Here is a 24780-nt window from a genome sequence, read left to right on the forward strand (position 1 = left end):
TGTCCGGAGCGTCCATCTCAGCTGCGCCTTGTTCACAGCAAGGACAACAATCTGGCTAAAAATAGTGCGCTGTCTCGGACCTCCGCTGTCATCCCGATGCCCAGCGCCTGCGCTAGTCCACTGCGGCTGACGTCACATCCAGCATGGCGGTCAAGGTGACTCCGTCAATATTTCTTATCAGATAATAATTTTTAAAGGCAATAAAACGGCCGCGAGCTTTGCGCTGTCGGATGCCGAGGACGGCTCGTCTGCGCGGACGCTTGGGTTCAAATCCTCAGTCTGAAACGCAGCGGTGTCCTCCCCCCCTTTTATTTAAGCTCTACATCTTTACACAGGCGCATCTCTCCCGGCCTCGCAGAGACAGCTGTAATTTCTTTTTCTCTGCTGCTTTTTTCTGATTCTGGGAGATTTGATGGGATTTTGCTGTCTGAAAGGATCGCAGCACGGCTACTTCCATATGCAGTGCCAGGCTGTTGCTGTTAGTAGCCTGCGATCGATGCGTAAAAAGGGGGGAAAATCAAAGCTAAACTGTGACAGACTGAACTTCAGCTTTATTGATGGTAGAGTTGCCTGCTGGAGCTCCAAAAACTACAGGCATTAACGTGGTATGGTCAGTTTTTCAACTGCTTTTCATAACAAATTCCAACTTGTGTGTTACAGGTGCAAGCAACCAAAAGGGCAGACCCCCAAGACTTGAAGACTGTTTTTCTGAAGGTAAGGCTTGCTCCAGGATTAAAACTGTTTCTAATACTAACTCATATGAAATCAAACAAATACATTAAAAGCCTACTGGTGCAGTGAGTGAGTAGTTTGTGTGGCGTCCACAGGGACACGTAGCTCTGTAAAGGTCACATAAATACTCTGACTAATTATGGATCAGCTACTACAGAGATTCGTCCTTGGCTTTAACTTTCTGCATGTGCAGAGTGTGTGTGCTTTTTATTTTATTTTTTTATCTTTAAAACTTAAAGAATTCCTCTTCGTTCTTCCGAGACAACCAATTCCCAGCATTAGGGTGTTAGTTTGTTTACCCCCACCAGGTCTTGTTTGGAGTGTCAACTTCTTAAGTCACCTTATGGTCCCTGAACATCTCTTCACTCTGCTAGAACAGGGCTGTGTAATTTGTGTTGCATATTCAGGTGGAAGAGTTAATTAGTGGAAGCTCATTCTGACTGCCTGTATAATTTGATTAAGAACTACTTGAGGCCTACTGCGCGGGTGAATAGATACACAATCATGTGATGGAGAAATGTGGCAATAAATTGCTCGGAATTAATATTTTCACTTAAAAAGATTAATTCAGCAGACTGCGTTGAATTGTCCTGAAAACACTTGGCGTGGGGGTCTCCTCCCACACTCTCAGCTGGGTTCATGTCGAACTCTCTCTGTCTGAGCTTGGCTCGGGCCCATGAGTGTGGCCTTTCTGTTGCCAGTTCATGTGGTGCTTGTGTTCCCAGAGCTATCTCTGCTCCAACTTGAAAACCAACCCGGGCTCTAAAAATGACCTTATGTCTTAGAGCGTGACCCAGATCTCCCGTTCAGCACGGCACTGTATTGCATGCTTTGCGTCAGCAGAGTGGAGTAAAACACATTTGCAACACAAGGCTCTGTTATATGCATTTTATTAACTGCAAGTAGATTTGGAGGTTAGAATTGCATATCATGAAACAGCAAGGATTTACACCACTTAATTTTTTTTATTTTTAAAATGTTGGACAGTTTTTCAATCTTTGCCGCTATAGGTTCTTGCCAGTCATCATTCCTAGAGTTTCAATCTGCATGTCAGGTGGAAGCTCTGGAATTTCTATGGAGCGTCCGAGTTGTCGTTTCTCTGGAGAAAGTTGGTGAGAGGCACTGTTGCATGGAGAGGATACTGATGGAAAGATGAGGTTCACTTTGGTTTTGGAGTAATACAGGCTATGCATCACCTTGTACTAAATCAAACTACCATGTGGTGTTGGAACACCTATGAATAAGGGATATTGCTTCTTCCCAAAACTCTGTTAACAAACTGCTGCCCAAACTTAGACATTAAGTGTGTCTAATTTGAAGGTAATGAAAAAATAATGTAAATTTGGAAGGATGCAAACTGTCAGAGTTGCAGTATCTTTTGCTCTCCAGGCTGAACATGCCCCATTCAGCTGACTAGGTTTAAAAGGATGGTTATGCCATACTGGGGCATGTAAGGAGATACTAGAAGCCTTGTAGGCTACTTTTGTCTGAGTTGGTATTTGTGGGGACTTTAAACAACGTTTTGTTGAGCTAATTTGTCTCTGACTGCAAAACTGAAGAACAACAGATAGGAAAGGGGTATCTTTTTAACAGCTGAGGTCTCACGGAGTACCCACAGTGGGACATATCTTTATTACTTCCAACAAGCAAGGCCTCTCACATCGGCTCCCCAGTAGTATTACCTCGAGACCGGAATACCAAAGCAACCGTCCTCATTAGACTTGTGTTTAGCCCTGTAACACCATATACCCCCAAAACACAAGGCATCCATAGATGTTCACGCTCAAATAAATCTCTACATAGTATACTGTGGCACAGCACGTTTCACACCACTGTACAGGATAAAACAACATAGAACATCATAGAAAAATGTATCCTGCTAACTTAAGACTTTGGATAAGCGGGCCTGTTCAAGTCCCTCACTGGTGAGATGAGTGAAACAAACATTTTCCCATCCCTGAGGAGCCCCTGAGAAAGGCCTTGAACCTCTCACACGGAGGCCACTGGAGCTGCTCAGCGGCCAGCAGATTGTATTGCAGCTTCCAGGTTTGAATGTGTGCAAGTGTGTGAGTGGGAACAGGGTGTTCCTGAAAAAGAGAGGGGCTGTCAGCAGCGTTGCTCTGAATGAGTAAGGGGTAAATCATTGTAATACAGTGTTCCTCTCACACAATAACACTTCTTTTTTTCTTTTTCTTTTTTTTTCTTTGCAATTTCAGTGGCACGGCATGCATCATTGTCTGTTATGTGTGTAGCAACATGTCTTTTGTACGAGAATGAGATTCATGGTTAGAATGAAGTCAAGAGATGACAAAGCTCAGAGATGCTTTTTCAATGCTGCCTGTCATTATGGCAAAGCTTTATATATATGCTTAAAATGCTCTATAGGGCCGATAAACTTAGATTCCTTTATGCTGTTAAAGGAAGCGGGATGCATCGTATTGTTACAGAGACAAGGGATATGTCCACATCTTCCTCTTTTTATGCACACAGTAAAATTTCAGCCTTACTGGTTCTCCGATTAAATGCACATATGGATCCACACTGAGTCTTGTTTATAGCTTGTCTGTTTCTTCTTTGCAGTATGCCAACGTGGTGCAGGATGGAGAGCATTACATGACCCCCAAGGACTTTGTGCAGCATTACCTGGGTCTGCATACACAGCCTCAACACAATCCCAAAACTGTGGAGCTGATAGCCGGAGTGGCTGACACCACCAAGGATGGGTGAGTAAGAACAAGTCGTGCGATGAAGGTTGCCATGAAGAGTTTGTTATGCTTAGATCTTTTATCTTTTGTTTTTGTTTTTTGCTATAAACAGATATTTATTTTAGTACATCAACAACCTGTCAAACGTTTTCTTTTCTTCACTGATAAATAAAGGATGGATGGATAGATAGATAGATATGCGTGTATATATATCAATGTATAACCAGTGTTAGTAACATTATTTCATTGGCTAGTTTGTGTTGTTGCTAAGAATGAAAACTGAAGCTTGGCTATAAAACGTATACCTTTAATGCTTTTTGTGCCTTGTCCTCAACGTCAGTCCGTGTCCTGGACACTGATATTGAAGATCCATATATGTTTCATCATTCATTTTTTTCTTTCTTCTCCAAACAGACTGATCTCTTTCCAGGAGTTTCTGGCCTTTGAGGCAGTTCTATGTGCCCCCGATGCCCTGTTCATAGTTGCCTTTCAGCTGTTTGACAAGACTGGTACAGGGAACATCTCATTTGGTATGTGCATGGTAGTTAATGTCAGTGTTTCAGCACAGAGGATAATTTAAACTGGATAATGTTATTATACCTACGTCTGACTTAAGATGTAGACCTGATGTAGATAATTAAAAGGAATTTAAAGTGCTTCTTGTTGAAAGAAAACATTGATGACATAATGATGAAAAACACTAAGAAACTACTGGGGTGGGGATGATTAAACACTGTAGAAGTTCTTTTTTTGTGTGTAAGCATGTATAGTCAATAAATATGGGAGTATCGGAGCTTTTGGGGGCTTCTTCTTTAGAGTATTAAATATGCTAGCAGTGAGACCTTTTTAAGGTCTCGTCTCTGGGCAGTGCTGCAATGAGCTGTGTGAAACATCACATTATACCCAGCTCCATTCGACATGAATCTAGTCTGTCATAAACCGAGAGAGTCTTACAAAGAAGCTGCTGTCGTGCTCTTTCTGTGCAATAGGCCTCCATAAAGGCAGCTGGAATTGAGAGTAGAGCTTATACAGAAAATTTCCTGGAAGGACTCACGACCCTCAAAATGTAACAGCCTCTTCAGATTCGCCATCCAAACTGACTCTTTCATCTCCTTTAACTGGGTTCTCTGCAAAGGGAATGAGCATGCGAGATGGACATTACAGCTTCATCTTGCAGGTTTTTCCTTCTGTCTTTTGTTACTGCTCACTCGGGCCTCTCTCTTCCAGAGAATGTACGTGACATCTTCAGCCAGACTACAGTCCATCACCACATTCCCTTTAACTGGGACTGTGAGTTCATCAGGCTACACTTTGGCCATGAAAGGAACAAGAACCTCAGCTACACAGAGTTCACCCAATTTCTGCAGGTATGTATTTTTATCTTGGCGCTTTATGTCAAAACTGATGTGCAGCGTGTTAAAGGAATGAGCTAAATTTCACAGATGAGCATCGGTCCATTTTTAAAATTAAAGGAATGATTTTACATTTTGGAAATAAGTTCATTTGTTTAATCTGTGCTGTGTATGTTACGTCTACAGAAGCCAGATAACAGAAGCTGCATCTAGGCTTGTGAAATTTGTATCTCCTCTACTGCCATCTTGCTCGGAGGGGTGGGGCGGTGGGGTGGTTCATTTCATATCTCAGTTGGTAGACTGGTCCTTCTTTTTAGGCTGACTTAATACTACCTTCTGTCATTTAAATTGGCTCTAACTCTGTTGGTGTTCTTCTGCAGCTTTCATTACATGTCTGACGTTCACAGTTCTGTCTTTGTAATGACGAGATTTGTTAGATCAATTTTTAATTTTCACAAACTTTTTTTGGCAGAATATTACCGACAAGCAGATTGGTTAAATTCCTGCCAAAAGTTAAGCAGTATGGTGGAGCAGTGGGTGGTAGTTTCTCATCTCACACCAAGAAGGTTTGGGGTTTGAACCTGCTGCCTGGCTTTGCACGTTCTCCCTGTGACTGTGTGGGTTCTCTCTGGGTAATCTGGCTTTGACTTCCAGTCCAAAAACATGCACGTTAGGCGAATTGTTTATTGGCTGTAGATGTGAAAGTGCAAGCGCGCGATTTCTCCCAGGATCACATGAGATATCGTCTAGGATAGGCTTCAGCCCCCATGTGACTCAAAGTTGACTAAGCAATTGATGCTTAGTCAACTTTGGATGAATGGATGGAAACCAGTATTGCCAGTATTTTGTTATGGAAACAAATAATATTATTAATATTATAACAATAATATTATAAATATGGAATGGTGGACTGAAACAAAGTTGAAAACTAATGATGACCTGTGACCTCTGTAGACATATATACAATATATATTATGGAAAACTGCATTCCCTGTCAAACATGGCAGCCGCGTTGATGCATCTTCCAGTGAAACAGAAGTGACCCCTGCACTATCTACATGTGTACATCTGTGTTCAGAGGAGCCACTTTTCTTTTGCTTAGTCTAAAAAGTAGTATCTATCAAAAGGTTTTTAAAAAACACACAACAACGTCACTATTCCAAAAAGTGTAAAATATACATCTCACGCTCTTTTCATGACTTTTTTTTTTAATTTAAGAACATGTCCCCTCTAAATAAGTGCAAAAGTCTTTAAAGATAATACTTAATGAACATAATCCAACTTTCTCATCTAAATCTGATTAACCTCCTAAGACCTGTCGTCCACATATGTGGACATCACATTTTGGGTTATTTAGACCGAAATACTCAATTTTGCTCTACATGGGCCTGATATCCACTTACGAGGACATTATACTGCTGCTGTTCTATCAAAACTTTAAACGAATATCCTCATATGTGGCTCTTATTTTTCTTAAAAACAAAAATAAGGTTAAAAAAAAAATCTGGTAATTGGGCCCCAATGTGACCAAATATCAAAGAGAAATTAAAAATGCATGCCGTGGAAGAGTTCGGGTCTTAGGAGGTTAATTTAGTATCTTCTGTATTTAAAGTAAACAGTTTGTACAGAAAAGCAGCCAAAAGTGCTTCAATAGCATCAGAAAACATGAAGTCGTTTCTCCTGTGGGGATTTCATCCCACTTGGGGTCAAATTGGACTATATGCCATGCATATAGTTGGCATAACTAAAAGGGAGGGGAGTGTAATCAGTAGTTCTGGGGGTTTGAGGGAGCCTGTTGTGCCATTAAGACAGTTAAAGTTGGGCATCAGTTTAGCCCACTTGTTGAGCAGGCGCCCATTCAGTTGCAGCTGACATGCAGTGGCCCAGGTTTCAATCCAGTCTGCAGCCCTTTGCTATGTGTCCTTCCTTGCTTTCTCTCTCCTTCCTAACTTCGCTTCACTGTTAAACTGTCAAACAATGCCCAAAAATTGCTATTTTTCTTGATTGATTATTGCCCGGTGTGTGTGTGTGTGTGTGTGTGTTGTCAAAAAGAAAAAGCGGGAGCGGGGCTAGTGCAGCGACCTGGTTCAGAGTCGAGGGCTGTGGTCTGAGGCAGAAGCTGGGTGGTCCAAGAGTTATGCAGGCTGCACTCTGTCTCCACTTCAGTGTGGGATCTCTCAGAGCGCTTTGTGGTTTATCATACTTGACTGGAGCTTCCCACCACTACACCAAACACTCCTCTGCGTGCGGAATTTCATCTATATGTATCATTTTTATTGTCTTGTTTTCTGTCATGTCCGAGCACATTACATTTCTTCTAAGCGTTACTTGAAATTGATGCAAGTAGATCCGATTGTTATTGAAAGTTAGGGCTCTTTCACAGGAATGTGAAACTTCAGTGAGTTCACAGAGTGTTTGTAAGTCTAAAAAAAGTACATGTCTGTGTAATGAGTATCATGACCAGTTTTGAGCATTCTAATCAGCAAACATTGTGAGAATAAATCCACTGATTAGGTTATCAGAGCAAGAATATGAGGATGAAGAAGCACCTCGGTGTTGGAGTTCCTCCACAGTCCTCTGGTTATACGCGATGAGCTTTGACAGCAGACACTGACCCGGGGTCAGCCTCCCCTGCATCCCCTTCTGATTGCACGGTTGTCATATTGAATCATCTTGTTGCGGACACACCTGCCAGCCGCCTCGGCAGCCGCTCAGCTCGAATGCGGGATCAGACTACCCGGGACGTGGTTTTCATTAGTCTCTGGAGAAACGACTGCTATTAACAAAAAAGAAAATCTGTCTAACACGGTCACATCTCATGACTTTCACATCTGTTTAACACTGATATTATTGTACTTTCTTCTTCCAAGGTTCTGGGAACGCACTCTGCTTTTTTTTTTTTTTTCCTTTTTAGCATCTTAACCTTGTGTGTCTGTGTGTGCTACAGGAGCTGCAGCTTGAGCACGCCCGCCAGGCATTTGCACAAAAAGACAAGAGCAAAAGCGGCACCATCACTGCCTTGGACTTCAGTGACATCATGGCCACCATCAGGCACCACATGCTGACTCCGTTTGTCGAGGAGAATCTGGTTTCAGTTGAGTTATTACATTTTCCTTTTTTAAACAGTGACACAAGAATTCACAGTTAGCATCTGTGTTAGTGATTTATGTCTTACTGAGCTGCTGTCATTTAGCTGGTTAAGGAAGATTTGAAGGAACATAATAAGATCCATCCGTAGTCCCTCCTATCCAGTAGGTCTGACAGGCTTTTGGTCTTGCTGTAGGCTGCGGGAGGGAGCACCTCCCACATGGTGAGCTTCTCCTACTTCAATGCCTTCAATGCTCTCCTCAACAACATGGAGCTGATCCGCAAGATTTACAGCACGGTGGCGGGCACGCACAAAGACACTCTCGTCACCAAAGGTACTGCCGAGCGTCTCCCGAAATAATCACGTCTGCATCGTAAATGTGATGTGAGATGTTCGATCATATTTTAACTTTCTTGACAGAGTGGTGTGAGTGAACACTCAGGAAACATTTACTGTAGCACTAAATTACTAAGGTAAATGAACATTTTCAATCTGGTAATCAGATCATCCCCTCCCCTCCCCACACATGTATACCTGAGTAACTGATAGTCGTTCTGTCAGTCACATTTGTTCCCAGTTGTGTTTCCCATTCAGATGCAAACTTTAGACTTCTGCTTCCTCTTCATTGGTATTTCGCCTTGTAGAAAAGACTTTGAGCAAACAGTATTTGCAAATAATTATTGTTATTTGTTGCCGAGCATGTCAAATATCATTAAGTTTAAAGCGAGCACTTGCATGTCTGCTGTCCTTCACCGAAAAGTATATCATTGTACACCTCGAGCATACTTGTAACTAAAGGTGTGGAGGAAGTGAATAACAAACTCTTTCCCCTCTCTCAACAACTACCATTAGGTTTCCTTTTAGAACGACCACCTGATGGCAATGGAATTTCTCAGCAGGCAGCAGTAAAGAAGTGAATATAAATCCCATATAGTAGAGCCGTGCAGGGTGCTGCTGAGAGTGGTTCAGTTAGTGGTAGTCGAGGAAGAAGTAAAGCACACACAGGACTGGTTTTAATGGTTTTAAAAAATTTTCTGCAACAAAGAGCCACATAAAGAAAAAAATACAAGGACCATTATTTGCAAATACTACATAACACAAACCTCCAGTAGAAAATAACTAATGTTTTTATCCTCTCGGCCTCATGTCTGATGTTTGAAATCCAGTTTGTGTGACTGCATCGTCTCCTGTCTTTGTTAAATTGTAGAGGAGTTTGTTCATGCTGCAAATAAGTTTGGTCAAATCACTCCGATGGAAATTGACATCCTGTATCAGCTCGTTGGTCTCCACTCTCACTCTGGGTAAGATCTCCAGTTATTCTGTTGTCACCTGTGGAGTTGGTTTATTGGTCAGTGAACATATTTCAGGCTACAACACGTTTACACTAAAGAGTAACAAGACTTTACTGGACAACAGTTTATAATAAGGTGCTTGTATTTACCATTAGCTTATTTCCATGCTTATGTGAAATCTGTATTTCAAACATTTTGCAATTAGCAGGCCATTAAGAGATTACCTCTCAATAACTCAACTGCTTTATAAGTTCACTTAATATAGATTTATTAAAAAAAAATATGAACCCTAGTTTAGTTGTATTACGTTACACCAGTGATGCTCAAATAATAGCGCTAGTAGTACTTTCACAGTAACTAAAGGCTCAACTCATTTAAAAAAAAACAACTACAAAAAAAGCAAGAAAATACAGTTAATTAAAGAACTGATTGACCTGGACAGGTTTGTATGGAAGCTTCCATAGGTTTGTGCAGAAAAGTTATTTTTAAATAAAAACAGGATTGCGTAAATGATAAAAATCGGTAAATAAACAAGTACGTAGGGAAAAAAGTTGTACACCCCACTAAAAGTGTTGTCCGCTCACTGCATAATAGATAATCAAAGGAAAGACCTATCGAAAATTTAGATTTAAAAACTAGGAAATTCTTGACTAAAGGTGTAATTAGGTTGAATTTATTGAGCAAACATGAGCATATTAAGAAAAAACTAGTTAGCTAAACATAATGGAAGGAGTGGTTGAAATTAAAAGCTTATATTTATAGATAAGCAGTTGAGACAGTTTACTAACCATAACTGATAAATGGTGAAGTGAATCTAATGGGAAAGAGTAAATGGTAACCTGGTCCAGTTCCATACTGAACACATTACAGTGCAATGACCCGGTTCTCGGGTCTGTGGGGGGACGTTATTATAACAGCAACCACTGCATTTGACTGTATTTAATAAGTGTTATTAAAGAAGAATGACCGTCCCGACTCCTGAGTAAAACATGCATTATAAAGAAAAACACTAGGAGGATATTGATGGAAAACCTTTAGTTAATGACCTACAAATTGAAGAATGTTTTCATGTATATGAAGCATTAATAAGTGTTTTATAATTATTCATGAAGATTTACTGAAAAAGTAGTACACATGCTAATAAACAGATGTCTAATAGTGAATATTTGTACTGTAATATACAATGTTTCTTTTATTTGTACCTGTTCATGTTGGACAAGCTGAAAAAGTGCTCTTGTACATAGTGCGGCATTTAAATTTGTAACTAAATTATGAATATGTTCTCATTAAAAGGGTACAAAAAGAAACTTGGACAAACTTCCTTAATATTTTATTTTTTTTCTGTAGTGTTTATGTGTATAAATGGGGAAATAATTATTCCAGCTCCTGGATTAACTTGGGTGGTTTTTGACTGTGTAATTTTTTTAAATGTAGTTTGGATTTCTAGCAGACTAATGCTTTCCTAAATTGCCAAAGTCCGACCTGCATATATGTGAGGAATACATGAAATGGAACGAACCAAACTCGAGGTGGAGTCCAAAGAAGTGCAGAAATGTTCTTTTCCACTGTCATTAATGCAGTCGCCCAGGTAGCTTCTCCTGCTATTCCCTCAAATTTACATTTACACAAGCTCGTGTTTTTATTCTAAGCCGACACGAATGGAATGAATATGTTATAAACATCTGTTTATTGGTCGTAAAGATAAAGTTATTGCTCATTCTGTTTAACAATGGTTGCTCCAGTGGCTGATTAACAAGACACACATAAAACATGAATGCAGTCTTTATGATGCATCAGACCAGCGGGGGATACTTGGATCTCCAGCATTTAGTAACAAAACACTTTCATTTACTCATTGGGCCCCTTCCAGCTTTGTTTGTCTGTTGTGTGTATAAGCTCGAGTAGCAGGAACTTTAAGTTATATGGCAGTAAAAGGTCTGTGGAAAATCTTACATCACTGGCTGCCGCTCAGAGTAGATGCACGGCTTTCTGCTTTTTCCTGGACTAAATCCCTTTCTCTCTCCCCCTCAAGGCGGCTGAACCACGCAGATATCGAGAGAGTTGCCCCGCTGGAGGAAGGAGACATGCCATACCACCTAGCAGAGAGCCACAGACAGGTAGCCTGAGTGACTCCTCTAATACACCTCACATCCTCCTGCCTTTCATCAAAGCCTTTCCCACTTCTTCGCCCTGCTTCCTTCTCAGAAAGAAGCGAGAAAAAGGAAGACTGTTCAGTCGCTGAATTAGCAGAGTGCCCATGTTTTTCTTCCCTTGTGAAGTGCATTTCTTTAACTCCCAGATAAAAGTACTCCAATTATAGTCAAAGAGGAGGAATGGATTGTTGCGTTGCGCCTCTCCATGAAAGGCACTGCCTATTTTATTCAGTATGGCTGTACATACACATCAGCTGCAATCACACATCTGAGACGCTAATAAGAGGCTTTTATCAGTGTGGGGCTTGAGAAGTTTTAGGAGCCTTTAGCAAAGTCTGCTAATGGCAGGAGGGGAGTGGGAGTCAAGGTGGATGTGGCAGAACAAAATAGTTCCTGCCTCCACCGGATAACACGGCTCTATATCAGGCTGTGGTCAGAGCTTTCAGGCCACTCCTGGGACTCGTGCTCAGAGGTCTGGAATTTGATTCCTTTGGGGGGGATGCTGCAATTCTCAGCCTTGCCCTTCTGTGGAAGTAGGCTAATTGTTTAAACCCTTTGATCAAGACCTCGATCTTGTTAGCATGCAACTCTGGGTGGAAGCATCTGGGAAGAGGGAAAAAAAAAGATCTTCTCCACTCCCTGCTCATCTGGTGGCAGGAGAAGTTGCTAAATACATCGACTTGCACACACATTTGACGATGTCTCGCTCGGACTGTGTAATATTCATGTAGATTCTTATCTGGACATGGAAAAGGGTTGTGAGGCTAAACAGTTCCCAGTGTAAACAAAGGCATTTGCTTTCAACATCAAACACCAATCCTGAGATCAAGTGGATAAGGGAGAAATTATGCTTTGTTATAAAAATAAAAGAAGACCTTTTTAGCTTTTAGCCTCCCACATGTCGCATGCGTGGAAAACTCAGCCGCAGGTTCACACAGTCATTTACTGTATCCAGAGCTAGTCTGTCTGTGACATTTAATACAGGCTGATGATGAATCAGACATTATGTGACATGTCTGCATTCCATCGCCTTCCTCCGCCGTTGAGTACTCTATAGCATTTTTCTTTCCACAATGTATCTGGTTCGCTATAGTTTAATAGCCAGCCGATTCATGTTTAGTGTCTGATCCCCCCTCCTGTCTTTCTCCAGATTCATTTGACCGCTGGTGTCTTTTTCTCCTATACAGCACGCTCACGAAACGTCTCGGCCCATCTGGCTCCAGGCTGCGGAGTCTGCCTACAGGTTTTCTCTGGGCTCAATCGCTGGAGGTGAGTGACATGTCTGCGGCGGAGCCCCCGGCCCGCCCGAGCGGTAACCTTAGCCGGCTGGCTGCCGCGCCGAGGCCCCGGGGCCGACCATTGTCCTGCAGGGAGAAGGGCTGTGATGTGAGGCTCCGGCATTGTGCTGCCGTGCCACCGTGGCTCCAGGCTGTCGTTGGAGTCGAAGCTTTGGAATGACACAAATCTTCCGGAACCGCACTCCCTGGAATCTCCCTCTCTAATTACGCTGGGGGGAACTGATACAAGGAACTTCTGACATAACTGCCCCTCAGATAGGAACATGGCCTTTGTATGTGTGTGTGTGCACTTGTTCTCCTTAAATACGCAAAGAGTTTTCAGTCATCATTCAGCAGAAGCCAATTCAGGCCAGGTCAGAGAGAGATATACTGTAAGTCATGAGGCATACAGAGAAACCACCAGGAATGAGCTGTTTCTCACGCACTGTGCTGCTTTCTCTGTTTGCACGTTTGGGAATCATCATTACAGCAGGCCTTGATGCCAAACAAGACATGGCGAGTGTAACTGATAACAACAGTTTAGTGCAGTGTTGCTCAAACTTTTTCTGGCAAGCTTCCCTTCAGGAGTTGAGAAAGTTCACACCCGCCAAACCGCGATTTTTAACAGTTATTTACAATAACAATAAAGGCTCGAAGGTGCATTCTTTTGAAATAACAGAGAACATAAAAGCTTCAACACTCTTCTCTCCTTACTTTTCCACAAATCCTTCTCATTAAACTTGATTTCATCTTGTATTTTTCACCCAGTCGTCCACTTTGCAGGACTTCCTACTCTAAGCTTTATGATGATTTCTTTGAAGTGGTAAACCATCCCCAAATGTAGCTGCAGAATTATTGCTGTACATCTCAGTTGTGTAGGACTCTAGATAAATAAAGTGATGGCTTGTATGCATTAGAGGGCTTCCCAAGGGCTGTCCAATATCAACAGGTTATTAATTGAGTTAAAAAAAAATTAAAAAGTAATAGTAATTCATTGTTAGAAGCACAAAGATCAAACATTTACTAGCTTGTCTAGACTGAAAAAAGGGGGGGTTTCTTTGTCATTTTGGGTTTTCTTGTCTGCCAGTTGCACAAATCAGAAAACAAACTGCAGCTCTTTTTGTCACATTTGCCACAAGTAAAATGTGAATTTGGTTTCTGAATTGTTTAGATGCTCAAAAAAAATCTTTCCAAAATAGCAGAAACCCCCCCAAAACTAGTTCATTGTGTGTGGTTTTTTTTTTTTTTTAATGTTTGTAGCTGCCGGCGCTACGGCTGTGTACCCTATTGACCTGGTGAAGACGCGCATGCAGAACCAGCGCTCCACCGGCTCCTTTGTAGGAGAGCTGATGTACAAGAACAGCTTCGACTGCGCAAAGAAAGTGCTCCGTTACGAGGGCTTCTTCGGCTTTTACAGAGGTAATCATTTACAGATTTATTTTTTTCAGTAAATGAAAAGACCTGAAATCTCTGTGCAAGCCAACATGTGGGTGTCGTGCAAAACAAACCATCTGATGGGAAAGCATCAACATTCGCCAGCGCGCTAATATCGGGAGCATGGTTCGCTAATTGATACCAGAAACCTTTGCCCTCCCTGTTCAGCAGTGAATAAAGCAACACCCATGGGTCACGTTTTCATTATCTCCTGGGAGAGTTGCCCGAGGAGAATGACCAGCAGTATTCATGTAGCAACAGCAGCAGCGGTGTCTGATCTGCCTCTGCCTGAGTGGTGATAATGGTGCTGAAGGCTTGTGATATACAACACTTCTTTCATATGAGGGAAGTCAAGACTGCCATCTACTGCTGCCTCTACCACTGCAGCGCTTTGTTGCTCTGATCTGCGTCCCCCTGCCCTCCTTCCTCATCTCTTGCACATGATAAGAGGGTGATTGACTCAGAGACAGACACGCTCGGCTGTTTTCTGGCTGCACACCAGCAGCAGTCACTCAGCAGCTCCTTCAGAAGTTTATCTGGCCTGATGAAGGACAGACGGTGAAACAGTATGGCAGTTATCGCCACTGTAGCACCCAGCCTCCCCCCTCGATCTTGTACGTGACCACACAGCTCTCTCTGTTCCCCGCTAACAGCAGGATCAAGTCTCCGCGATGCTGATCCCATATGGAGCAGCCGTGTCATATTTTTGGGGACTTTTGTTCAATTTCAGTGGGACCTTTGTATGCTGGTGCATCAGCTGTATCAGGCACCATCTGTAAATATTTATGGGTTTGTTTTACACGCACAAGAACCCCGCAGCTTATATTGTTCTAGCTGTCAGTGGATGTATTCATTCAGCAAAGATACAAAAAAAAAAGTGCATTCATTTCCAGCCAGACTGTCTCTCTTTCTCTCTCTCTCTGTCAGGTATTCTAATGGTATCTATGAATAATATTTTGCAGGTCTCCTCCCGCAGCTCATTGGCGTTGCCCCGGAGAAAGCTATCAAACTCACGGCAAGTCATTCCACTGCATAGCTTAGAGTGCTCAAAAAGTTGTTCTGAACGATTCATTGTGAATGGAAAAAAACATGCAAAGAAGAAGAGACACACTTTGCAATCAAGATGCGACTGCAACCACAAGTTAACATTAATGCCCTGCCATCAAGACTGCGATTGTGTCTCATCTGACTTCTTCTTCTTCTTCTTCTTCTTTGTGTCTCCTTTCCTTTATTTTTTCTTCTTTTCTTCAGGTGAACGATTTTGTCAGAGACAAGTTCACCAACCAGGATGATACCATCCCTCTTCCTGCAGAGATTCTGGCTGGTGGATGTGTAAGCATTACTGAGGCGATCATCATTCAAATTCACTCTGTAGATGAACTCAAAACCGAGTGAAGGGACACCTTAAAGATAAGCGATGTATGCATGAGTAAAAAAAAAAATAGTGCAGTGATTATGTGCGTTTTGTAGTCTTGGGTTCGTAAGTAAGTACAGAAATGAAATGTGTAAGTATTTCAGATCCAAAGCTAAACTGATACTGCTCTTTTAGTGTTTTAATTTTTGTTTTAACATATGTGAAGGGTGAGAAATGTATTTAACATGCATGAAACGATCATTATATGCCGTGCGGATGAGGTATTCAACTTTACTTAAAGGTGTTATATGTAAGTACGTTGGTTTTTTTTTAAACATCCCTCCATCATGTCTGCCCTCAGTGTCATTTAGCTGCATCTCCAGTGAGTCTCTAAAATATCTCCAGTGGATGGATCCAGCTCCACCAGCTGCAGCTGGGAAGCCCAAGATGGGGGAGCTGGTTCTGCTCTGCATAGTAACACGGGAACCAGATCTCTTATTTGTTGCAAGTTGAGGTCGGCATGTCAGAGAGACTGAATGTGGAGGCAGCTGAATGAAATCTAGGACTACCACAATATTAATCTTACCTGTCGGTAGTAAGGATGAGCATTTCAGGCGCATAATGCTTTCAGTATTCTTCATGTACTGCCTTGCTGTGCCAGGCTTTTGCCATTCTAGTTCAGTTTTTAGCTTAATGACCATTTAAATATTTGTAAATCATGACCATCCATAGCTGTCAGGTAGGAAAACACAAATATCTTTCAAAATAAAATACTTGTGTAAAGCCAATTAAAATAAGAGTATCAAAACATTCTACAAGTCCACATCCTGCATCACCATCCAGAGAGGTCAGTTAAAAGTACAAATATATAAAAAGTATATATCTTTATTGTTACTAACGAGGCCTGCAGCACTTGTTCACTTCAATCATGTATTTAAACAGACACGTATGTTAAGTTTCACTTACTGCTATTCTTTTTATCTTCACTACATGAGTGTATATAGTCCATCCATTCATCAGAAACACAAAAGAAATGATAATATACACATACGTTTAAGACGAGGTAATCAATCAGACACTATTACTATCACTGTTTGATGAACACTTATTAACAAACATGGATGACAGCACTTTCCAGTGGCCCCAAAGTGCCACTGCACTACAAATTGAGCAAAATGTATTTACAAACAATGCACACTTATCATAGATCAGCTACTGTGCATAATCTAAACAAATTATTAGGATATAATTATTCCCAAAAGCTATAAACATGTTGATAATCCTGGTACCATAGGCAGGTTGTACAGTGAGTTTCATCCAGACTGATCAATGTGTCTAAGAGGAACAGACATACATATGCCACAATCATAAAAGTAAGATATTATTGCATGATGAGTAAGTAGTTTTTTGCAGGTCAGAACATTATAAATACATAGTACAGAAAGAAGTGTTTCCCTCTTTAATGTGGTGATGTGGAGTAATGAAAAGAGTAGACTATAGACTTTGCACCTTAGCAGAGTGCTTGATGCACTTTTACAGTCCCACAGAAGAAAAATGACACTCCTGTTTTGTTGTAATGTTTTGTGCGTATGTTTCTGGTTGTAACCACACCATTTAAAGGAGAAGGTGCCCCGGCTTGTTTAAAGTTTTTGAAAGACAAGTCTTTCACCTGCGTTTGGATCTTTGTGAGGTGTCCGTTTTGGATTTGTAAACACAGGGAGGCATCGTGGTTTTATTTCATTTCATTTACAGATTTTTGCTTTAAATTGAATCTGACTTCATTTGCCAGTGTGTTTACTGTTGCCATGGTGACTCTTATTAAGTGAGAGAGGTTGCTATAATTCAGCGTCTAATGTCAGCACATCGGAAGTTTCCCAAAACAGAAACTATGATTGTGAATCGTCTGAAATGGCGACTGCGGTCAGGTGTGATTCCTTTTTCTGTGTAGCAATTTGTCATTGCATCATCGGATTAAAGATGCCTCTGTGCCGGCTGTGCTGAAATAAAGCAGGAGCGCTGTGGAGCAGAGGCCGCAGGTTGGACTCAGAGGAGCTGAGGTCTGCGGGGTCGTGACCCCTGTCAGGGTGCAATTGAAGGAAGAGGCCCTGGAGGGCCCTGGATGAAGCGGGGTCTAGCTCATTGTGATTGAGTTTGACAACGCGGTACGAACCTGAGGCGTAGTCACCGTGCAGGTCTTTGCACAGGATGAGGATGGTGTCCACTACAATGCTTGCTGCGAAGAAGTTATTCCATCTGTGGACCCTGATAGAAATGTATTTTATGACTTTCCCCATATTCTCGTGTTGCTTCATGAGAGTTTGAAGTCTGCTTAATCTGATAATTTGTTAAATAATTGCTTCCACCAGACAGAACTGAAGGAGATAAAAGGGAGCAGACGAGTGAATCAATCTTCAGAGAAGCGGATATTCCCCGTCCACTCTGAAGATGACTAAATATGCCTGAGCTTTTTTTAGACCTTTGCTCGGATGTTTACAGATAAGACCCCTGCCCTGAATGTCACCAGCAGGCATCCTGAGGCCTGATTAGATGTGGGGCGGGTGATAAATGTGCCTGAGTCAGAGGGTGCCGTGCCTTTAGGGCATCGCTTTCCTGGACTCTGAGCTGTCTGGGTGATTCAGCGCTCTCCCCTGGGAATAGGGGTGAATTGGGGAAGTGTGCGGGCCGAGGCCAGGCTGGGCCACTCACCCTGCCACAGGAGGTGCCTCGGGGGAGGCGAGGGGGCAGAGGGCTGGTGCCAGGGTCAGAGCCTCCCAACCATGAGCCGAGACTTCTCCTGCTCTATTGTGACCCCGGTTGTTCTTCTATCAATGCTTGCTTTTTCCTCCTCCTGTCAAGGCCACGCTCTGACAATATCACATCAGATTTAGGAGGAGAAAAAAAAAAGTATTCTTTGTGCAAGAGGTTTACCGAGATGATTTTAGAATCCCTGTGGGGAAGAAATGCTTACACATCATTACCATTTCACCCAGAATTCACCCCTCACTTGTGCAGCCTCACACACCACTGAAAATCCACTTAGAGACCCTGATCCTAGCATTCTTAAGCCACAAGTCAGCTGTTTGTTTAATTTTATTTTTTTCCCGTTGCAGGCTGGAGGCTCCCAGGTGATTTTCACCAATCCTCTGGAGATTGTTAAGATCCGTCTGCAGGTGGCTGGAGAGATCACTACTGGCCCAAGGGTCAGTGCCCTGACTGTTGTGAGGGACCTGGGCTTCTTTGGCCTCTACAAGGTAGGTCAGCGCCATGACGTCTGCAGCATCAACCTCCTTTAACTGTCATACAAGGGCAGTGAAAGGTACTCCGATGATCCCGAGACACAAGCAGCCAACAACATGAGTTTATTTTTGTTTGCCATGGTGTTGTCACTTGTAAGTTTCTCATCTAACATTTTTTCCACAGATTTTTCTTGATTTGATGAATTGTTTGATACATTAAATTCACAACCAACATCCCTCTAAATAAAAAGGTGGAGACTGACATCTTTAATATTTTCTGCTTGTAATTTTAAACATTTGTTTGATTTTTTTAACTATAATTTACATTGGGTCTGTCAGTTAATATAACTTGAGCAATGAAAGTGGCAATACAGTAATTTAACACCTAAAGGTTCTCGATGCAAAATCATATCTATCCTAATATTTGTCTTAATTTCTAACCCTCTGTATCAAGAGTAAAAGGCACAATATTTCCCTCTTAAATTTAGGGATTTTGGTGTGAATTATAACCTGCTCTTATTTAATTTCCTGTAACAATACATAGATGAAACACTCCTGTTTTTGAACAAACATCTTGTATGTGTACATAGACATAATGGAGATGGAGAAACAGAAATTTGAAGATCAAACATTGCTCTGCTGACTGTTTGCAATTTTCCAAAACAGTGTTAAACATGCAAACGGAACCGCAGCCAACAACCGACAGCAAATTACTGAGGGATTACGCTTTGCTACTGCTCCTTTCCAAATCCTTGCGGCTTTACTTACAGCTGGAGTCATGTGTTCATACTCCATATTTTAATGAGCGGCAGACAGTGTGTGGCTTGTTTGAAAAAAGAAACGGGAAGGAGGGGGGAGAAAAAGCGGACTTCCTCTTGGTAAAAGAAGCCAGCACACTGAGGTCTGTGGTGTGATGGATTTTTCTCTGGAGGTCCAGTGCCTGGGGCTCTTTGGCTCCATCATCAACACTAAAGCCCCCCGTAGGTTAAAATAAATCAGATCCCAGACCATTTAATCCCAAAGACAAAGCTGCTCCACTGCTGTCTTTGCTCATTCATCAGCCCTGTTACGTTCCTTTGATTTTTAAGATCTTCCTTTTTTTCTGTTAGGGAGCCAAAGCTTGCTTCCTGCGTGACATTCCCTTCTCCGCTATCTACTTCCCCGTTTATGCCCACACCAAGGGGAAGCTGGCAGATGACGATGGAAGGCTGGGGGCTCTGCAGCTGCTCACTGCTGGAGCTATCGCAGGTAACGAACATCTGGAAAGCTCAGAGAATCTGGACATTGAAACAGCGGCATGTTGAGTCGTTTTGTAAAGGGATCTGTCATGTTGTCTGCACAAAAAAATGCATTTAGGTTTCCTCCCAGTTTGTGCATAGCATAGCGAGAGTGCTTTATGATGTGGTTGTTTTTTTTTTTGTTGTTTTATTTAAACAAGGTGTACCAGCAGCTTCTTTGGTGACCCCTGCTGATGTCATCAAGACCAGGCTCCAGGTGGCAGCCCGAGCAGGCCAAACGACGTATAACGGAGTCATCGACTGCTTTAGGAAGATCCTCAAGGAGGAAGGTTTTAGAGCGTTTTGGAAGGGCGCAGGAGGTAGAACACACACACATATACATACATATATATATATACATACATATATATATATATATATATATATATACATATACCTCATATTTCACCTGAACTGAACAAATAGACTGTATATGAAGATAGAGATAGCCCAGTGTAAGTTTTGATGCCTTAGCCTTTTGTCTACCATCTTATTCGTATCTATATATGTGTTGGGACAGTGACATAACTGATGATAGCAAACTTGGTTAGCAAAGTTTATCCATCCACAGCTGAGGTACATCAAACAGTCATGGATATCTTCTAATTAGTGAGACATAGAAATAAGCTACTGGAATTTCACTTGCCTAAACTGAGCAGAAACCTCTTGGATGGGCTGTACGAGCATACAGCAACACCACAAATGCGATCGAGGGATCCAGTGACTCAAATTAGCTGAGGTGAAGCGCAGCAGATCTGTCAGTCGTAATGACAAATGCAAGCTTTAAGCATTAATGAAAGGGTTTGTGGGGCTCAACTGTAGTGGCCTCCAGAGGAACTGAAGAAACTGCAGTTTCACGTTTCCATTAATTACCGACCCTCAGGGTTGCCGTTTAGCCCTAACAACCATAGAAGGCCTTTGATTTCTATAAATGAAACTCACACTCACATGATGCTCACCAGAGTAATGCTATTTCTCTGTAACTGTCATTTTTTAAATTTCTCCCTCTAGCTCGCGTCTTTAGATCGTCACCGCAGTTTGGCGTAACACTGGTGACCTATGAACTGTTACAGAGATGGTTCTATGTTGACTTCGGAGGACAGTAAGTACATTAATCGCGTCTCAAACAAGAGCGAGCCACTCAGTGCATCACGAGGCTCAGCATCTCCTAATCTTTCTTCTCAGTCGTCCTGCTGGATCTGAGCCCACTCACAAGCCTACAATCAAGGACCTTCCCTCTGTGACTCCAGACCACCTGGGTGGTTACCGTCTGGCTGCCTCAACATTTGCTGGCGTGGAGAGAAAATTTGGCCTGCACCTGCCCAAGTTTAAGCCTTCCGGAGAGGTGACAATCACATCAGCGACGTCCAAAGCGGAGCCTCAAGCCTCATAAACAGTCACTTCTCGTGAGGGCTGCATGCACTTTCAGCCCTCATTTCCTCCTTTACTTAACCACATTTCGATTCAATGCATAGAAGTGGTTGTCTTACTATAAATGCTGCATGGGTATGGCTTTAATTGCATTTTCTTTGCATAGCTTGCACAATTTTTTTGTACATCTTGTACTTCTCCACAGAGGGACATTATGGCATTACAAAGGATTGTCACTGCGCTTTTCTGGTGTGCATGTTTGACTTACATTTAAGAGACATGAGGATGTACAGATATTTTCCAAAGTATTTATTTTGAAATCACGACCAGGGGACTTGGGAAATAATTTAAATGTATTTATTGTATTTTACTGAAATAAATCATTCAAACTGTTGATTTCTATTGTGAAATGTACATTCTCTGTTTTGACACCAATCTCTATTCAGAGCCCATCACTGTACATGACAAACGTGGAAATCACCGAGCAGTTACAGCATACATAATCACCCTATTCAACATGCTGGGGTGATATTCCAACCATCCCGGATCCAACTTGAGCTGCGCCGATTAAGAGGCAAGAAGTGCAGTATAAAACAACATCTTGGTAGAAAGACTTTGACATTTCACTATTTTACAAACACGTGTTTATGTTATCCAGTCTAAAAGAACAGAGATGGCGACGTGGGCTACAGCTATGAGATGTTTACATTCCTGGGTGTTTAGAGATGTGATTGCTTTACTACAACTTTGGTGGAAATGGAGAACAGCTCTTACTGATTTTCCTGAATATGGTGAAAGTGGAGCACCGACTTAACTCATAATTAAGGCTGCCATGCTGTAAATAATGGTGGGTAAAGACGTGACAATCAAGATTTAAATTAAACTTTAAGGCATCTGGTTGAAGAAAAGATGACTGTTTTGTGAATATGGCTTTGGGTTAGTGTCTGAGGTTCGTAGCCCTGTCGCTTGGCTTATTCAGAGGAAGACAGACCACGGTGCAGCGAACTAAGAAGGCAATTGTCTAAATAAGAGGAGCGTTGGAAACCAAGCGATATCCGTACTTCTTTCTGATACAAACTTCATCTTTTCCATCTATCAAAACAGGTCTGACATTAACGAGCACATGACTGGTCCCTTAAATGCCTCGTCCAGGGAGATAAGCTCATGCGGCCAGACGCTGAGCTGCAAGCTCCTCTGCGTCATCCCTGTTCTCGTTGATTTCTGCCAGTGTGCGAACAAAACGGGTCCATTCGTCATTTCGCGGTACCGCAATTTGCTGTGGGGGAGGAACACGACAGAGGCGTGAATTTCAAACGCAGACAGGTTATGCTCTGTGCATTTTTTTACTCACAAAGAGCAGACCTAAAATGCACAAATTAGTCCTTAAGATGCTCTTCTAAAATCTCTATAAGGTAAATGCTTTACAATTAATCCCTCATTACTAAATTACACATTGTAGCAGGTGAGAGGCTGACTCATTTTTGCAAAATCCAAAATGTTTTTTTTTTTTTAAAGGTACAGTCAGAAACTGAAAGGCTGACTCATGCTTGCTCACCTCTCCAACATCATAGACAAGGACTTGTCCATCAGAGTCTCCCACAGCGATTTCTTTGCCAGAATGAGCCCATCTGACCCTGTTCAGGGCTGGGTTACCCTGCACTGTGACGCTGGCGGTGGGGACCTGAAACAATAACAATCAGGAGTGTACTTGCACACTAAACCATGTGAAGGCACAGGATCTGATATGGTTAAAAAGGTCAAAATCAAGATATGAGTATCTCGTCTACAGTAAAGTTGGTAACAGCACACAGCTGCTCTTCTGAGAAATGTCTATTAATATTACCTCTGTGTCATTGTTGAGGTTCCACAGGTCGAGATGACCGACTCCGTCCACGCAAGCAAACAGAGCAGGGTGAGTCGGGGACCACATGACATCATACACGTAATCCGAGTTATCCTCGAATGAGTACAGCGGCTTATTGTTCTGCGGGGGGGGGGGGGGACAGCTTCATTCAAAAAGGTTTCCAGTTTTAAATGTATAAATATCCATCTACACACTAATGCAACTCAGTGATGTTTTAAACTGTTAAAACGCACTGGCTTATGTTACTTAGCAAAGCCACTCAACATTATCACAAACTGCAGTGTGAAAGATCAAACATTACAAAGGTTTGTGTTTCAAAAGAAGTGTATGGTTATGTTCATACAGGACACACAATAAGACACTGAACCCCAAGTTGCTCTGCAATGAGTCCATTAGAGTGTGAATTTTAAAAAGTGCTTGTGTGAATGGGTGAGTTTGAGTGCTCAAGTAGAAAAGTGCTCTATAAGAACCAGTCCATTTACAATACTGCTAAAAAAATGCTTAAAGGTCACTTAGAAATGTTGTAAATGACAATTAATGATTAATGAAATCAATCAGAAGTAATTTATGATTTGTAATGGAATATGTATGCAGGCCCAATTCCAGCGACCATCATCTATGTTTTTCCTAATGGGACACTGTGTTACCTAATGCAGCTTTATCATCATGTTAAAAGGCTAATTGATCATTAGAAAAAAGCCCTTTCCAATTATGTTAGCACAGCTGAAAACTGTTGTGCTGATTAAAGAAGTAATAAATTTGGCTACTTGAGTATCTGGAACATCAGCCTCTGTGGGTTCATTGTAGTCTTTAAATTTGGGGGGGGGAAGAAAAAATAAATAAAATCAGAGTAAAATTTTTCCAAGAAAAACAAAACAAAAAAGTTATTTCATGATTAGATTTGCAGTGAACAGATTTCAATCATCTGTTCTATTCGACTCAAAGAATAGCACAAACCTCTAACCAGAATAAAATCAACAAGACTGAGACGCTCTCCCATAACAGACCAAGAAGAGACGCAGTCTCTAGTTTGAAAAACAAAAGTCTCACAAGCCTCAAGGGCACCCACAAAACACCCGATTCTACCTCGACACTGAAGTGATGACACCAGGATGGTGGGCTTCTAGACAGAGTTACTGAACACAAGGGAAAGATTAAGATGGGCGAAAGAAAACAAGAGCGGCAAAAAAGTGCAGAGGGATCCAAATTTGAGGAGACAAAGAAGAACATTTGACAGACGTAGAACAAACAAAAAGATAATCATTTGTCAAACTGATGGAGGGAACGTGAAAGGCCGCCTCTCTGCGATGTGCTCTTTTTAATCATAGAGTATAAAAATAAAAGCAGTCAGCTGATATCCCAGTCTGTAATGGAACGGCTGGGCAGAATCGCTGGATCTCAAACCCACTCATCTGTTGTGGGAACAGAATGACCGTATGGTTTGTAAGAAGTGTCCAGTGTGGGAGGTGAAATGTCTACAGAACAAACAAAAAAAAGCCATCGGGAATTCTGTAACTGCTGCAAATGGATGAAAAAGACTTGCTTTGGGATGGGATGCAATGGGGACAGCCTGTTATGTCAGAACAGAGCTTTTACAGTTTGCCTGGCTTAAACTGGCCCTCTGGGAGCTGACTGCACAGGAGAG

General features: G+C 42.0%; 2 protein-coding genes across 5 annotated transcripts in view; one reads left to right on the forward strand and one right to left on the reverse strand.

Moving 5' to 3' along the window:
• LOC113008502 (electrogenic aspartate/glutamate antiporter SLC25A12, mitochondrial-like) lies at nucleotides 1-21665 on the forward strand. 2 transcript variants are annotated; one of them, XM_026145961.2, is made up of 18 exons: nucleotides 1-155; nucleotides 661-714; nucleotides 3313-3455; nucleotides 3852-3967; nucleotides 4665-4804; nucleotides 7737-7883; nucleotides 8073-8211; nucleotides 9085-9178; nucleotides 11202-11286; nucleotides 12510-12591; nucleotides 13860-14018; nucleotides 14996-15048; nucleotides 15285-15365; nucleotides 18498-18638; nucleotides 19733-19871; nucleotides 20062-20220; nucleotides 20912-21002; nucleotides 21086-21665. In XM_026145961.2, exons 1-18 carry the CDS (start codon nucleotides 144-146, stop codon nucleotides 21291-21293), a joined length of 2043 nt encoding a protein of 680 aa, XP_026001746.2. In that variant the 5' UTR covers nucleotides 1-143; the 3' UTR covers nucleotides 21294-21665. The 2 variants fall into 2 exon arrangements, with proteins under 2 accessions (XP_026001746.2, XP_026001747.2); XM_026145962.2 differs by lacking the exon at nucleotides 1-155 and adding an exon at nucleotides 457-560.
• Nucleotides 21615-24780, reverse strand: part of LOC113008503 (dynein, cytoplasmic 1, intermediate chain 2a) — a 21391-nt gene continuing 18225 nt past the window's right edge. For all 3 annotated transcript variants that reach the window (XM_026145966.2, XM_026145965.2, XM_026145963.2), the window contains 3 exons: nucleotides 23115-23255; nucleotides 22827-22952; nucleotides 21615-22547 (listed from right to left, as the gene is read on the reverse strand). In XM_026145966.2, the coding sequence (XP_026001751.1) occupies nucleotides 22434-22547; nucleotides 22827-22952; nucleotides 23115-23255 (381 nt within the window). In that variant the 3' untranslated portion in view covers nucleotides 21615-22433. The remainder of the gene's footprint in view (nucleotides 22548-22826; nucleotides 22953-23114; nucleotides 23256-24780) is intronic.

Source organism: Astatotilapia calliptera, chromosome 16 (genome assembly GCF_964374335.1).
Source record: "Astatotilapia calliptera chromosome 16, fAstCal68.1, whole genome shotgun sequence".
Taxonomy (NCBI): Eukaryota; Metazoa; Chordata; class Actinopteri; order Cichliformes; family Cichlidae; genus Astatotilapia; species Astatotilapia calliptera.